Raw genomic sequence first — 16,835 nt, forward strand, 5'->3', positions numbered from 1 at the left:
TATATAACCAAACACAATTATTTTTTATTCGCATAATCGCAAACATTCTATTCTCTAACAAAGATCCCAAGTTTGGGTATAAATGAAGAGAATGTGACTGACTGATCGTCCACATTTTCAGGCGACATAAACCATTAAAATCTGGCCTCTTGTTAAGATGATTTCCAAAACTTCTATATTCTTGCTCGCTTTGCCAGGTATGAAGAAAAACTGTACTCTAAATTCATAATGTAGCTGTAGTTACATGTTTCCAACCTCTTCTTGAATTTCTGTGTCTGAGTATTATAATTGGTGGGTAAAGTCTCAGAATCTCATTTATAACATTTGTTTGCTGTGTGGTATATTTTATGGTTGAATTTTACAAGAATGCTGCTGAGATAAACTGTTTGACAAAATGACAATGAGAATGAAGGTCAGTTTTCAAAAGTTGTAGTGCATAAATTTGACTATTTTGAATGAGGGACATATTATTTAGGGATATTGAGCTTCCCTTCAGATGGTGAGGAGTTTGTGAACTTTAGACAAAAATGGTACAAATACAAGCGTTAATCCATCTCAAGCCCAATAGGAAGTAGATGCCTTTAGCCTGAAAACTGTTTATTTAGGAGTTGGTGAACACTGAAAAGGGAATTTAGTTGAAAGGAAAATATCAATACCATGTGTAGGTATATTTTTCTCAAAGCATTTGAAATTATACATAGGCAAAGCAAAGAACTTTCCTAGCCTTCTAATAATGTGCAAGGTAATACTTAGTTTAAGTAGCTAACTATAGTTTGTGTAGTATGATATGAGCTCCATGTTGAGGTTGTGTTGTTAAGGCGGCAGTGGGAGTGTGTGTATACGATGGCGAAAGCTCAAATGAGAAGCGCTGTAGGATCATTGATAATGCCATTTTTGCTTCAATCATGGCAAAGTTTAGTCCTATGCATATTCGAGGACCCCAACCAAATGGTATAAAAGCACTTGGATATTTGGTTGCTTTAGAAACTCCCCCAGAAAATCTTTCTGGTTTGAATTCATCTGCATCTTCTCCCCATAACTCAGGATCACGATGGATAAGAACAGTTGGTAAGCCCAACATCACTCCCGCCGGTAAAGTCAATTTTCCGAGTTTTGTTTCTTTTTTAACAAGACGACTAAACATACTCACTGGTGGGTATAACCTGAGAACCTCGTTCAAGATCATAGGTACCTGTGCCATTGCAAAAGTTGCTTGTCATGTGTTAGCATACATAACTTTTTAGGACCCCTCAAAAGTCACATGTTAAAGTGTTACTCCTTGCCAACATACCTGGCTAAGAAACATGGATACAAATATGACACGACACTCATACAGTGACACGTCATTTTTACGCAACAAGGACGTGTTCAGTTTAAAATCAATGAATTAATGCATTTGTATGCTAAAAAGGTTAGTTTGATGTATTTTGCTATCAAACTTCATTATTTTTGTCATATCTATTTGGTATATACAACAAGTGTTAGATACATATCTCACAATTATTGGACATATTTGGCATTGTAAGACTAGTTTCTAACACATCTACTATACTAACAAGTGTCTAATACGTGACAGAGTATCCAAGTGTCCTATACACAAACACTCTGGCAAAAGTTAAAGTGTTTGTACTTCTTAGATGTCAAGTTTATCAAATAGCCTTAATCCTTTCAACTTACATAATCCAAAGGAAATAAACTTGATTGAGATTAAGGTTAGAAACCATTCTAGAATATTCATAACTCCAAAACTTTCTCATGTGATTGCTTTATACCAGTAGATGGGCATTTAAATTTCATTTATGAGATAATAAAAAAATGTAAAAACGAGATACATAGAAAGTAAGTGCAGGGGAATATCATCACACTCACAACTTTTAGTCGACTTAAACCATCATAATCTGGTTTCTTGTCCCCAAAGATCTCAACGACCTCTGCTCTTGCTTGCTCTTGCCATTCTGAGTATGAACTCAACAATACCATTGTCCAAACTAGTAATGTAGCTGTAGTTTCTTGGCCAGCAATATAGAAAAGTTTGCATTCAGCAATAACATCTTCTATGCTCATTCCAATGTCTTTATTGTTTCCATGTTGTTTAATTTCATTCAAATTGGATTCCATGAGAATGCTTAGTAGATCAGTTTGTATAGCCTCACCTGCCTTTAAAGACTTTTCCCTTTCATTCATAATGCCCAAGATCAAAGATGTTATCTCTTTACTTATCTCTTTCATTTTATTGTTTGACTTTGTGGGTAGAAATCTGCACAAAATTAATCATGATTTGAAATATTTCACCATAGAAAATAGATGTATAATAATGTTGTTGATGGATTATGTATTTACCTCCATCCTCGAATATAAATCCCTAAGGTAGATTGAATCACCAAACCAGCTAGTTCAGTTTGAAGCTTGAAGATCTCTTTTCCTTTCTCATAGCTACTCCCAAATGCAGTTCGAGAAATCACATCAGCAGCCATATTTTGTAGGTAAGGCATTACATCTAACTCACAAGATCCCTCTACAGAGACCATGCTTTCCCATTTGCTAACCATCTCGTTACAACTGTGATAGAATGCTGGTACCATATCCTATAAGCCAATGTAAAGGCATGTATGATCACTGATTACATTTCAACAAATTTTACAACATCTTGAAATTATAGGCTTCATTTGATCATAAGGTTTCTGTTTTCCATTTATTATGAACTTGGTAACTATTTTTCTTTCTTATTTCTTAAAAAAAAAAAGGAAACAAAAGTAATCTCTTTCATTGTATTTTTTGTATGGAAAACATGAAACAGGCAACGAAAATGTTATCAAATGGGTCTAATAGTAACTCAAATGATTTGTTCCTCATTTGCCTACAGGTATCTATAGAATAGGAAAGGATTCGAGTTCAAAATCAACTTGTAAATCAATTGAAGTTTGTCATATTGGTTTTTCAAAATTGTGCTTGTTTTCTCACTATTTGTTTCCCATGGCTTTCATTTTACCTAGATTGAATTTATAGTTAAATCCTAAAACTAAGGCATCTCTAGAATGTAGACAACGAAACAAAGAAACTTATAGCATTATTCATTGTACATCTTGAACAAGTTTCTCCGTTTCTATCTTCTCTAAATAAGTATGTGCTCCATCCTAATAATAAACCAAAGCAATATTCATTGTGCATAATATGATTCCAAGTATTCATGCTGATAAGATTGTGATAGATTATTTGCTTATTCTTTGTTTGTGGAAGTTCTGAATTAGTTTAAAAGTGAAATGGAGAGAAAGATACCTTAAGCTTTTCTAAATAAAATGCAGGGTTGATTATCTTTCTGTGTTTGACCCATTTTGGACCTTCATAATTTACAAGTCCATCTGCAAGCAACTTGACAAGGGGATTCAAAGTTGGCTTTTGAAAATCATTGATCAATGTAAACACAGTTTTAAGTTGTTCAGGGTCCATAATGTGAACTCTTGGTATGGGGCCAAGCCACATGAATGAATTCTTGCCTGCACTCCATAAATTATTGCATTTTTCAGAACATAATTCGATTATAGGTAAATGAATTTAATGAACTAACAAACTGGGAGTTGATAAATCATTCAAGAGGAAAACTGGACTTCACAGGGAATAGAACTATGAGAAAATAAAGAAGAGTTTGAATTCTCAAATGGCCAACTTGAGCATAGAGATGTCCATGGTGGAGTGGGAATAGGGATCGTCTCTACGCCCATTTTATTCCTTGTTCTCATGAAATTCTTCATTTAATTTTGCAGGATCAAGTGGGTGAATCTCCATGGGAATTGATTGAGTTCTCCCAAGGGAATTATTTCCCTTTTAGTCTCATTAAAAGAATTAATTAACTTATGTTTTAAGAAAGTTTTAAATTAAATATTTAATTCTCTACTATGAATCCTCATTTACATCATGAAAAAAAATATTACACCTCTTAAAATGAAATAAAATTAAATATCATGAAAAATTGTTTAACTATCCATACATACATTAGATATATATTTTAAAATATGAACGGAATAAGGAATAGAGAATACATTTGGATCGGACATCTGAACATAATTTACTAAACCTATGCTACACTATTCTATTCGGATGAGAAAAATCTCAAATGTCATAGTTTAAAGTATTTCTTCATTGCTAATGATTTAAAAATGGTTAACATACACATTTGATTTATTTAGTTGCAAAACATGTCACTTTTGGTAAGGGAACATCAAACTTAAGGGGTTTAATTGTAATTAAATCACATTAGGAAGTATATCATGTACAAAACAGATAAAAACCCAAGTGTTCAAGGTGTTAGAAAAACAAAAAGGAGAGTGGTAATTTTTATTTTATGGTTTAACAACTCTATGGATAAAAAGAAAAAAATTATATGGATTAAGTTTTTCAAAAAAGAAAATTCACATAAAAACCATTTTTAACTGCCTGAGTTACACTTACTATAACATTAATAATTTTACCTTAAAAAAACTTACAATAGCATTGAACAAAAGGGAACATTTTGCACCAATTATGACATTTAGGTCTTGTTTGAAAATTATTTGGTTTTTTGAAAATTATACTTATTTTTTTAAATAATTTTTTTAATCATAATTTTCATCTTACTTAACTAAACACTTGAACTCTTAGCTAAAATTCATCTTTCCTAATTAAATACTTGAATTTTTTTACTTGGTTTTAAATTAAGATTTAGTTTGGTAACCATTTTGTTTATTTCTTCTCAATCTCTTAAGCAAAAGAGTTAAATTCTTAACCAAATTTAAAAAACAAAGCAAATTTTTAAAATTTTAATTTATTTTAATTTTCAAAATCGAACTTGATTTTTGAAAATATTAGTGGTAAGTAGATAACAAAGTAAAGAACCTTAGAGGCCAAATGAATGTTTATAGGTTTAATTTAAAAAAAAATAAAAATCAAATAGTTATCAAAAGGTGTCTATTTGATTATCAAATGGGACCTAATTATTATTTTGCATCTATCTCACTATTTCTTTACACATCAGGATGCATTTCTAAAAGGAAAAAAAAAAACCATAATGACGTATGTGTGAAATTTATGGATTTATTAGGTATAAAATTGAAATGTAAAATCGAAGAGGTTGATTCTTTTTGTTTATTATATTTTTTATCGCTACAAATGTGGGAGTGAAGGTTTAGACATTTTTTTTCCTTAGTTAGATATATCTTAACTGAAAGTTTTGGAGGTATGAATAAATGTCTCAATATTAAACTATACTTTCTAAGAATTAATGTTTTGAACTATGCTCACGTCGACATGATTATAATAATTATTCTTTAATCAATAAAAAGATGAAATTAAGTGATTTGAAACTTTAATATCTTGACCGAAAGTATCTATATTTAACCCATTCAATTATTTACAGGTTGAACGTTGCATATTATAGAATTCTAGAAAACATGAATTTCAATAGACATAACTTTAAAATTAAAAAAAAAAAATTAGCTACTAAATAAACTTGACAAAAAAAAAATAATACAGGAACTAAGTTTATGAATTAAATTAATTTATTTTTCTCTAGATCTCATTTGAAGAAAAAGAAAAAGAGGAAAAAAGAGAAGGAAGAAGGAAGGATTTGGATAATGTTACCATAATTTTGGATGGTATGATGAACAGAAGGAATAACACGTGGAGCAATATGATTGGAGAAGTTCATGGGCTTGGAGATGGCCTTCTCTCTCATGGCGGCTCTGTCCTTCAAATCGCCGTACAGAATCCGGTAAGAATTTCCGGCGAATCCTTGCCGTCTTAAAACCTTCTCTAATTTCTTCGGCCTTAACCAAATCCAGTCCATTAATTTCCATCCCAATAATAATAATAATACTACAATTATTATCCATGTCGAAATCGTAGCTCTAACATACGACATCTTTGTAAACGAACAGAGTTTTCAAAACTGAGTTTTATTGAACAATTTTTCAATAAATGGCTATGAGTTCTCTAAGTTGTTTCTGCTATTTATAACCCCACAAACTTTGTAATTAATATGACGATATATTGAAAAAAAAATCAGTATATTAAAATGATTTTTTTAATTTAATATTATAAAATTAGAATACTATTTTATTTAATGAAAAATAATATGTGCCATAGAAATTAAGAGCGGAGGAACCAACCGTGCTACCCAAGACAAGGTGATAATGTTGAGTTTGAAAATTCTTTTTTTTTTTTTGTTACAAAAATTAATTTTATACCTTTCAAGAGTTGATTTGAACCAACGACATTTTAATTGAAATATTCCAATGGTAAAATATCATGTGAGCTTTTTTAGTGCAATCAAGGGTGATTCTCTCAAAAAATAATAATAGGAAGAAAAAAATAAAAATAAAAATTTGATCACTATAGTTCGAAGAAGTTACAATATAATTAATTCTCTATAGTTTTTAAAGTTAGAAGTTAGTCTTTAATAAATCTCATAAATAGTCATTATAATTTGATAAAAATATCATCAATGGTCCTCATCATAAAGACTCTTTTTTAGAGTTTTATCAAATTATAAAGCAGAATTATAGGGATCAAATTTGTAGTATATAATAAAAATTAATACTCAAATTGAACCTTAATAATATTTGACTTAAATATTGATGTGATATACTAGGAGGTCAAAAATTCTAACCTGACACATATTATTGAACTAAAAATATATATAATAAAATAATATAAATTAAAAAAGTTAAAATTTCACACCCTAAAATAAGAGCTAACGTCAAAAAGAACAAAAAAAAAAAAAAAAACTTCTTAGTACAACAATTATCAAAGTGGGGGATTGAATCTAGGTCGGAAGGTATATCAGTATCATTAAATTAAACTCACTTTGACAACGGGTAAAAGAGATTGAATATAGAGTGGTGTAATGTCATATTGTAATCTTCACCATCATTTTTGTTGTTTGGAAGGAAAATCAATCTGCCGGCTTTGATGGTTTTTCTTTTTCGTTCTTTTTTTTTTTTTTTTTTTTTAAGAGGTAATTGCAACTTTAATTTTAAAAAATTGAAAATTGGACACGTGTCCCTAGGTTTTGCTTTTTTTGTAAACATGTCAAAATAAATTTTGCCTGAAAATTTAATTGCTATATAATTTATATGTGATTGTTATCTGATTTCTGTGATTGTCACACCTGCAATTACAAAAAAATTGAAGTCATGATTTTGGCTTCTTAAAATATATTTGTTATACAATGCAATTTCTTTTATTTTAATTATTTTTTATTTATATATTTATATATTAATGGAATTTCAGTAAAGTACAGAAATAATGGACAAAACCATTAAACAATCTAAATATTGAGCTTTATACATTTATGTATTTAAAAACAATAAATTGATTTTATTTTTATTTTTTTATTTTTATATTCAGTCCTTTTAACTCAAGATTTTGTGAAATTGCTTCTTTTACATGTTATTTTCTATTAGCAAGTGAGATAGAATGGTACAATATTTGGTTGAATCTTTTCATGCATGTATATATTTATGTATGTATTTTGTAATTATATTTGTGATATCATTTCTTTTAAAATTGTTTACAAGAACTTATATTTATTCTTCTAAATTCTTTTGATTGTTCACTTGTTGTTAGGATATATTAAACTTTTGATATGTGACTAAGCTTTTGTACATTTAGTATTTTGGTTCCCACAAGAACTCAATTTTATATCAAATATATCAAATGATTTTTTATATTTTTAAAAATTTGTCAAAAATTTAAAATTCTATGCATACAAATCTTTTCAACTTGAAAAATCTAAGGAAAAATCATTGAGGAAAAATCTAAGTTGACTTATCAATAATTTTAAGGACCTTTTTCTTTCTTTCTTTCTTTATCTCTCTCCAAAAAGAGCCTTTTTTTCCTTCTTAATATGTGGTTTTTTCTTTTGCAGAGGTAGATGCATGCATGTGTTTTGAAGAAAAAATATAACCAAACATCACATCAGTTGGATTGTTTATTTTGGAAAATATCTCTGACTTTTCCTTTTTCACATCATGACATTAAATATTGGAAAATACAGGAACATATTATTTTTTAATAAATTATATATATATATGATATATATGATGATGATGATTTGAATTTGTGGTCTCTTCTAAGAAAACTCATATATCTATCTTCAAAAGAAGAAGAAGAAAAACTCATTGTTGAATGAAAAATTTACCACATCATTCACTAAATTAATAACAAAATTTCAAATCACCAAAATTTGGGATCAATTAGGAGTTGACATATATCCCAAATTGAAGTTGAACACAAATTCTAATAACACCATGCGGTTTTATCATAACCGTTGAATAAGATAAGATTATTTTACCTAATTTTATATTATTATTTAGGTTAAGGCGCAACTAAGCCCAAAAAGTAAGCCCGATTTGATATTTTTATTTGGGTCAAAGGCCGATTCTCCAACTTCGTCGATGCCCCTCCATCTTCAAATTCAAAAGCTTCGTCGATGCTTCTTCATCTTCAAATTCAGAGGCTTCGTCGGTGTTTCTCCATCTCAAGTTCAGAGGCTTCGTCGATGTTCCTCCATCTCCAAATTCAAAGGCTTTGTTAATGCTCCCCATCTTCATATTCAGAGGCTCCGTCGATGTTCCTCCATCTTCAAGTTCAGAGGCTTCGTCCATGCTTCTCCATCTTCAAGTTCAAAGATTCCGTCGATGTTCCTCCATCTTCAAGTTCAGAGATTCCGTCGGTGCTCCTCCATCTTCAAGTTCAGAAGCTTCGTCGGTGCTCCTCCATCTTCAAGTTCAGAGGCTTCGTCGGTGCTCCTCCATCTTCAAGTTCAGAGGCTTCGTCGGTGCTCCTCCATCTTCAAGTTCAGAGGCTTCGTCGGTGCTCCTCCATCTTCAAGTTCAGAGGCTTCGTCGGTGCTCCTCCATCTCCAAGTTCAGAGGCTTCGTCGGTGCTCCTCCATCTCCAAGTTCAGAGGCTTCGTCGGTGCTCCTCCATCTCCAAGTTCAGAGGCTTCGTCGGTGCTCCTCCATCTCCAAGTTCAGAGGCTTCGTCGGTGCTCCTCCATCTTCAAGTTCAGAGGCTTCGTCGGTGCTCCTCCATCTTCAAGTTCAGAGGCTTCGTCGGTGCTCCTCCATCTTCAAGTTCAGAGGCTTCGTCGGTGCTCTTCCATCTTCAAGTTCAGAGGCTTCGTCGATGCTCCTCCATCTTCAAGTTCAGATGCTCTCAAAATCCTAATTTAATAGGGAAGATCACGTATCGGGCCATTGAAAATAAAATAAAATTAAAAAATTAAAAAAAAGGAAGAAAAAACCAAGAAGAAGAAAAGAAAGGAGAAAAAGAAAGAAACCAAAAGTATGAAGAAAAAAAAGAAAGAAAAGAAGGTAGAGAATAGAGTAGGAGTGGAAGATAATGAGAAAGATGTATGTGGTGAGCCCTATTTATAGAGACCAAGATGCTCTCAAAATCCTAATTTAATTTGGATTTCTATTAAGATCTTATTTTCTAAAAGATTTTGATAAGATTTGAATCTTTTAAATTTGAATTTAAGATTCTTGGTGGATTTAAATGGATTAACCTTAGATCAAATGATATCAAAATTCATTCACATCAATTTTAAATTTGGACATATTCCAAATTTTATCTCAAATTCATCTCAAATTAAAATTTGGCCGTATTCCAAATTTTATCTCATATTCCAATCAAATTGAGCTTTTATCCTCCATCTAAATCAAATTGAGTGTAAAATCTCAAGTTTATTTTAAATTAAAATTTGACCATATTCCACATTTTATCTCATATTCAAATCAAATTTAGCTTTTATCCTCAATCTAAATAAAACTGAGATAAAATCTCAAATTTATTTCAAATTAAAATTGACCATATTCCAAATTTTATCCAAACTCAAATGGTTTGATATTAAATTATGAAAAAAATGTCAAGTTAAAATTTGGTCTATTCCAAATTTTATCCAAAGTTCAAATCATTCAAATTTAGTCTTTTTTCCTCAAAACAAAATTAAATTAGGGATAAAATTTCAAATTATCTCAAAATAAAATTTGGCCATATTCTAATTTTATTGCGAATTCAAATCAAGTTTAACTTTTATCATATTTCCAAATCAAATTGTGATAAAATCTCAAATTAAAACTTGACCATATTCCAAATTTTATTAAAAAATCAAATTGTTCGATTTTGAGATTAAATTGTATATAAAATCTCAAATTAAAATTTGGACATATTCCAAAATTTATACCAAATCTAAATCATCCAAATTTAGACTTTTATCCTCAAGTCAAATTAAATTAAGGATAAAATCTAAAATTGATGTAAAATTCAAATTTGGGCATTTTCTAAATTTTATATCAAATTCTTCCAAATTTAGGTTATTATCCCTATTTTCAAATCAAACTGGGGTAAAATCTCAAATTAAAATTTGGCTATATTCCAAATTTTATGTCAAATTCGAGTTAAACTATGTATTAAATTCATAATTTGACTAACACATCAATTGAGATCATATTCAAGAACACGTATATTTGAACTTCAATTCCAACTTTATATTTTTTTCGAGGTCCATCCACCCATATATGTGCATAAATATCGAAAAGTGATATTTGTTGAATGAGAAATTTTGGACCAATCACAAATTGCCACGTCATTCACTAAATTAATGAAGAAATTTCAAATCATCAAATTTGAGACCAATTAGGAGTTGACATGTGTCCCAGATTGAAGCCGAAGACAAATTTCGATGACGTGGTTTTATCATGATCATTGAATCATATAAGATTAATTTGATATATTATTATTTGAGTTAAAGTTCAACTAAGCCAAAAAAATGGGCTGAATTTGACCCTTGCAAATCAGACCCAAATCCAATTAATTGGGCTCAAAGGCCAGGGCCATGGACCAACCAAACCCAAGTCTAACTCTTCAGGCTCAAGCGACAGGCCCATGGACCGACTAAGCCCAAGCCCACGAGACCCATCAGATAACTTTATAAATAGAGAAGTTCTCCTCATTTGTGAGGGTCAGCAACTCTACAATCCAAAGGACCTAGAGAGAATTCTTCTGAAGTGAAGATACAAACATTTTTCCAAGACTCCAAGCTCAAGAACATCCACATGCTTTGTTTCTATACATCAAGCGTACGCATTTAATCGAGAGAGAATAAGATGATCAAGTATTAAATATTGAACCATATTGCATCAAATCATCAACATCAACTCAAGTTCAACTGCACAAAACAAGTTTCTTCGGAAGCCTCGTGCGAACACTAATCATCCAAGAAGATCATCAAGCCCAAAGGTCAATTATCCAAGAAGATCAACAAGCCCAAAGGTCAATCATCCAAGAAGATCAATAAGCCTAAAGGCTGATCATCATCCATGAAGATCAACAAGCCCAAAGGTCGATCATCATCCATGAAGATCAACAAGCCCAAAGGCCGATCATCATCCATGAAGATCAACAAGCCCAAAGGCCGATCATCCAAGAAGATCAACAAGCCCAAAAGCCGATCATCCATGAAGATCAACAAGCCCAAAAGTCGATCATCAAGCTCAAAGGCCGATCATCTAAGAAGATCAACAAGTCCAAAGGCCGATAAGATCAATAAGTCCAAAGGCCGATAAGATCAACAAGCTCAAAGGCCGATCATCTGAGAATATCAAGGTCAACAAACCCAAAGACCGGTCATCCAAGAAGATCAATCAGTTTAAATATTAAAGTTTATTTTGAACACATCAAAGGGTTATTGTGTTAGAGATTGTACTTCCTACACTAAAATTGATACAAATACAAAGTTCTACTCCACGAAATAAATTTCTCCAGAAACCTCATGCGAACACCTATATAATTATGTGAAATCTATGAGTGAAGATAGAGCCATGTCTGACAATTTAAAATCATCTTATTAGTTTTCTTATATACTAAACAAGAAAATTATCCATCAATCCTTCGAAAAAAATTACACACAAAATTCAATTAACAAAAATCCAAACTCAGGTTTTAGGAATGTTCGATTGACACGAATATAACTCAATTAATATAAGAGATATATGACCTTGATATCGATCATGATTTTAGAAGTTCGAAATTTTCACTCCAAATCATTTTACGGAAAAATTCTAGAAATATCTCAAGCTAACCATGTAAATATTGTATTCAAACTCAATTACAAAATTAGATGACTATTTTTAAATAATAAAAAGTCAAACCTCGTACTCCCAAACTAATTAAGTAGCAATAAAATTAAATATTTGAAATTGTCACAACCAATCATAATAACCTTAGAGCTAGTTACAAGATTTTTTTTCCTTTTTTTCTTTTAGTTAAAAACTTTACTAAGGAACAATCATTATTAATTTCATTCTTAGAAAAAATTGAAAAGAGAGGAAATTAATTACCAAATAATGCATAGAAGCTCACAAAAATAGCTTACTTAAACTCCAAGATATTCTAGATTATTGTTCTATATTTTGGTTGAAATAAAAAATAGATTTAGATACTTTTAACATATTCTTGAGCTCCAAGAAAATAATTTTATTGAAGCAACTCATATCATTCACGTATCTTTTTTGTCTTTACATGAGACCATGAATTTAGTTGTTGAAAGATATATATGTTCACACCATTACTATTTTGATAATAATGTTTTACAAAAAGACTAAATATTATAAAAAACAATAATCATAAAATTTATACATTATAAGTTAAAAATACATCTGAAATTTTTAAAAATTTTGATGATAAAATTAAACTAAAAAAAGTTTTAAAAATGGTGTGAAATTGAGGAGCAGAACGGAAACATGAATATGAAGAAAATATAATAGAGTAATATATTTATATAATAATAAATAAATAAATAAAATATAAAATAAAATAAAATAACTAAAATTATAAAATGGGATAAAATGAAAATTAATTAAATTTTGAAGTGGATTTCTCACCAATATACGAATTTTGAGATCCACCAAATGTCACGGACATCAAACATGAATTATTACAAGGCGCATGATTTATTACAAGGCATATGGATAATATGAAAAATGACACATGGCTTTACGACACTAAGCATTAGACATCTATTTTTATGATATTTATAATATTTTCCCTTAGATGCATATAATATATATTTTTTATGATATTTATAATATTTTCCCTTAGATGCATATAATATAATATATATATATAATATATATATATATATATATATATATATATATATTATATATATATATATAGTTAAAACCTTACTAGGAAAACTCTATTGGAAAAAATCCTAGTGAAGAAAAAAGAGTACGTATTTCATATAATACATACTAGTCAAAGAATACAATATATTTACTTTCCCTCATGAAAACACCACTTAAGATCTTTGAATTACCACATTCTAATATTGTACACCAATTTTTTTTCAAAAGTTGCGGTTGGTAATGCATTTGTAAATAAATCTGTTAGGTTATTTTTCAAACAAATTTCTTGTACAGTGATATCGCCATTTTCTTCAAGATCATGGGTGTAGAAAAGCTTCGGTGAAACATATTTTGTTCTATCTTCTTTAATATATCCTCCTTTGATTTGGGCTATGCAAGTTGTGCTGTCTTCATATAATATTGTTGGAAGATTTTTATTAGAAGACAAGCCACATGTTTCACGAATGTGCTAAGTCATCGACCTTAGCCATACACATTCTCGACTAGTCTTGTGAACTGTAAGAGTTCGATATGATTTGAGGAAGTAGCCGTTATAGTCTGTTTCACCGATCACCATGATATAGAGTTCCTCCATATGTGAACAGATAACTTGTTTGAGATTTAGCAATCAAATAAATATCCAGAATCTGCATAACCAACTAGCTCAAAATTTTATTTATTTAAATAAAACAAACTCATATCGATTGTTCCTTAGAGATAACGGAGTATATGCTTAATTTCGTTCCAATGACTTTTTGTAGGAGAAGAATTATATCTAGTTAATAAATTGACTAAGAATGCAATATCTAGTCATTAGCAAGATATATAAGTGCACCAATTGCACTAAGATATGGTACTTTAGGACCAAAAAGTTCTTCATTATCTTATTGAGATCGAAATATATCTTTCTTTATATCCATTGAATGGACTTCCATTGGAATATTTAATGGATGTGATTTGTCCATATAAAATATTTTCAAAATTTTTCCTGTATGAGTTGACTGATGAATAAATATTTCATCTGCTAAATGCTCAATTTTCAAACCAAGGAAAAATTTTGTTTTTCCGAGATCTTTCATCTCAAATTATTTCTTAAGATATTCTATTATCTTTGAAAGTTCTTTAGGAGTTCCAATTATATTCAAGTCATCAATATATATAGTTATAATAGCAAATCCTTATTGTGATTTCTTTATAAAAACATACGAACTTATTAGATTATTTTGATATCCTTCTTTCAATAAATATCCACTTAGGCGATTATACCACATTTTTCCTGATTGTTTCAAGCCATATAGTGATCTCTGTAACTTTATTGAATACCATTCTCGGGAATTTGATATATATGTTTCAGGTACCTTAAATCCTTATGGGATTCTCATATAAATATCATTATCAAGAGATCCATATAAATATGTTATGACTACATCCATAAGATGCATATCTAGACTTTTATACACAGTCAAACCAATTAAATATCTTAGTATAATTGCATCCACTACTGGAGAATATGTCTCCTCATAATCAATACCAAGTCTTTGTGTAAAACTTTGTGCAACTAGTATTGCTTTGTATCTTGTGACCTCATTTTTTTCATTTCTTTTTCTCACAAATACTCATTTGTATCCCACAGTTTGACACGTGTTCGGACTATTGGTCCAAAAACTTGCTGTTTTGAAAGGGAGTTTAATTTTGCCTCAATTGCTTCTTTTCACTGAAGCAAATATTTTCTATATCGACATTCTTCAACAGGTTGTGGTTAAGGATCCTCATTTCTAAATATAATATCAAGAACAACATCATATGCAAAAATATTGTCAATAACTACATTAGTTCGATTCCGTTTTTCCTATTATGACATAGTTTATTGAAATCTCATTATTATCTTTAGGTATTTCACTTTCCTCACTAGTCATGTCAACGATTTCTTTATGGGTATTTACATCCTCAACCAAGTATTTTTTCACTATTAATTATTTTTTGTGTGCGAGGATTTTTATCTTTGGAACTCACTGGTCTACCATACTTCTAACGTGTTCCAGACTCATTAGCGACAACTTGTTGTGTTAGGATATCAATTTTTTATGGAACATTTGCAACTGGAGTATGTGACTTAGTTACTTTCTTTGTATCCATAAATGTATCTGGTAATTGATTGCTATATTTTACAAATGAATTATCTTCTGGACTTCAAGTTCACATTGATCTGTATAGGGATCTAAATAAGACAATAATGATACATTTTATGTAATTTCTTTTTCCAATTTCTTAATTCCTCCCCCTAATGTTAGAAAAATTGTCTCATTAAAATGCCAGTTAGCAAATCGTGCAGTAAATACATCACCCCTCAGAGGTTCAAGATATTTAATAATTGATAAGGAATCATATCCAACATATATTCCTAACCTCCTTTGAGTACCCATCTTAGTGCGTTGTAGTGGAGCAATTGTAATGACGAGTACTTATAATAAGCTACTAGCCTAATGCATACAAGTGACGCTGCATGCAAAATAGTATGTCCCCATACAGATGAAGGAAGCTTAGCTCTAATAAGTAATGGTCTTGCAATTAATTGCAAACGTTTTATGAATGATTCTGCTAAACAATTTTGTGTATGAACATGAGCTACAGGATGTTCAATACTTATCCCAATTGACATACAATAATTACCAAAAGCTTGGGATATAAATTCACCAACATTGTCAAGACGAATGATCTTAATTGTATTATACAGAAATTGTGCTCTTAACTTAATTATTTGAGCAAGTAATCTTGCAAATGCAAGATTTCGACTTGATAATAAGCACATGTGTGACCATCTACTAGATGCATCTATTAATAACATAAAATATCTAAATGGTCCACTTGGTGGGTTAATAGGTCCACATATATCACCATAATTCATTCTAAAAATGCAGGTGATTCAGTCCCCACTTTAGCTAGTGATGGTCTAATTATTAATTTGCCTTGAGAGCAACCATCACATGATAATTCATTAGATTGAAGAACCTTCTGGTTCTTCAAAGGGTGTTTATTTGAATTCTCAATAATTCTCTTCATCATTATAGATCCTAGATGACCCAATCGGTCATGCCAAATTGTAAATATGTTTGGATTCATCAACTTCAGGTTCATCGTTGCATATGTTTCAATTACTCGTAAATAAATATAATACAATCCAGAAGATAAAGCAGACAATTTTTTCTATATACATTTTTCATTTGAGATAGTAGAGATAATATATAGATATTCCACATTATTCTTATTGCCAGTCTCAATATGATAACCATTGTAATGTATATCTTTAAAACTTAGAAGATTTCTCTTTGATTGACTAGAGAACAATGTATTGTCAATTGTAAATTTTATTCCTTTAGACAAAATAATATTTGTTTTTCCAAAACATTCAATCAAGTTTGTAGAACTTGATATTGTATTTACTTTTGCTTTCAACATTGTCAATTTGAAATTTTTTTTTTTATTTGTAAGTATTGTGTGTGTAGTTGCACTGTCTACCAGATATAGATCTTCTTTGCTCATTAACACCCAACATATAAAAATGATCCATGTTTCTTCATTAAAGGAAAATAATTACAACAAGAAAAACAACACTTAAAATATATAAAAGTTACTAAAAAAACATAATGATAGATAAAAAAAAAAAAAAAA

The 16,835-nt window shown here is 30.1% G+C and overlaps 1 protein-coding gene across 3 annotated transcripts; it reads right to left on the bottom strand.

Moving 5' to 3' along the window:
* Positions 1-580: 580 nt before the first annotated feature.
* On the bottom strand, positions 581-6,123 carry LOC120069849 (cytochrome P450 72A397-like). 3 transcript variants are annotated; one of them, XM_090317556.1, is made up of 6 exons: positions 5,614-6,007; positions 3,277-3,494; positions 2,341-2,585; positions 2,154-2,257; positions 1,870-2,000; positions 581-1,192 (listed from the first exon to the last, which is right to left on the bottom strand). In XM_090317556.1, the coding sequence occupies exons 1-6, from the start codon at positions 5,891-5,893 to the stop codon at positions 767-769; spliced, it is 1,404 nt and encodes a 467-aa protein (XP_090173682.1). In that variant the 5' UTR covers positions 5,894-6,007; the 3' UTR covers positions 581-766. The 3 variants fall into 3 exon arrangements, with proteins under 3 accessions (XP_090173682.1, XP_038877593.2, XP_090173683.1); XM_039021665.2 differs by having other exon boundaries at positions 1,870-2,257; positions 5,614-6,123; XM_090317557.1 differs by lacking the exon at positions 3,277-3,494 and having other exon boundaries at positions 1,870-2,257; positions 5,614-5,957.
* Positions 6,124-16,835: the final 10,712 nt, after the last annotated feature.

This window comes from Benincasa hispida, chromosome 9 (assembly GCF_027475165.1).
Source record: "Benincasa hispida cultivar pf3 chromosome 9, pf3_genome.v1.1, whole genome shotgun sequence".
NCBI classification, from domain to species: domain Eukaryota; kingdom Viridiplantae; phylum Streptophyta; class Magnoliopsida; order Cucurbitales; family Cucurbitaceae; genus Benincasa; species Benincasa hispida.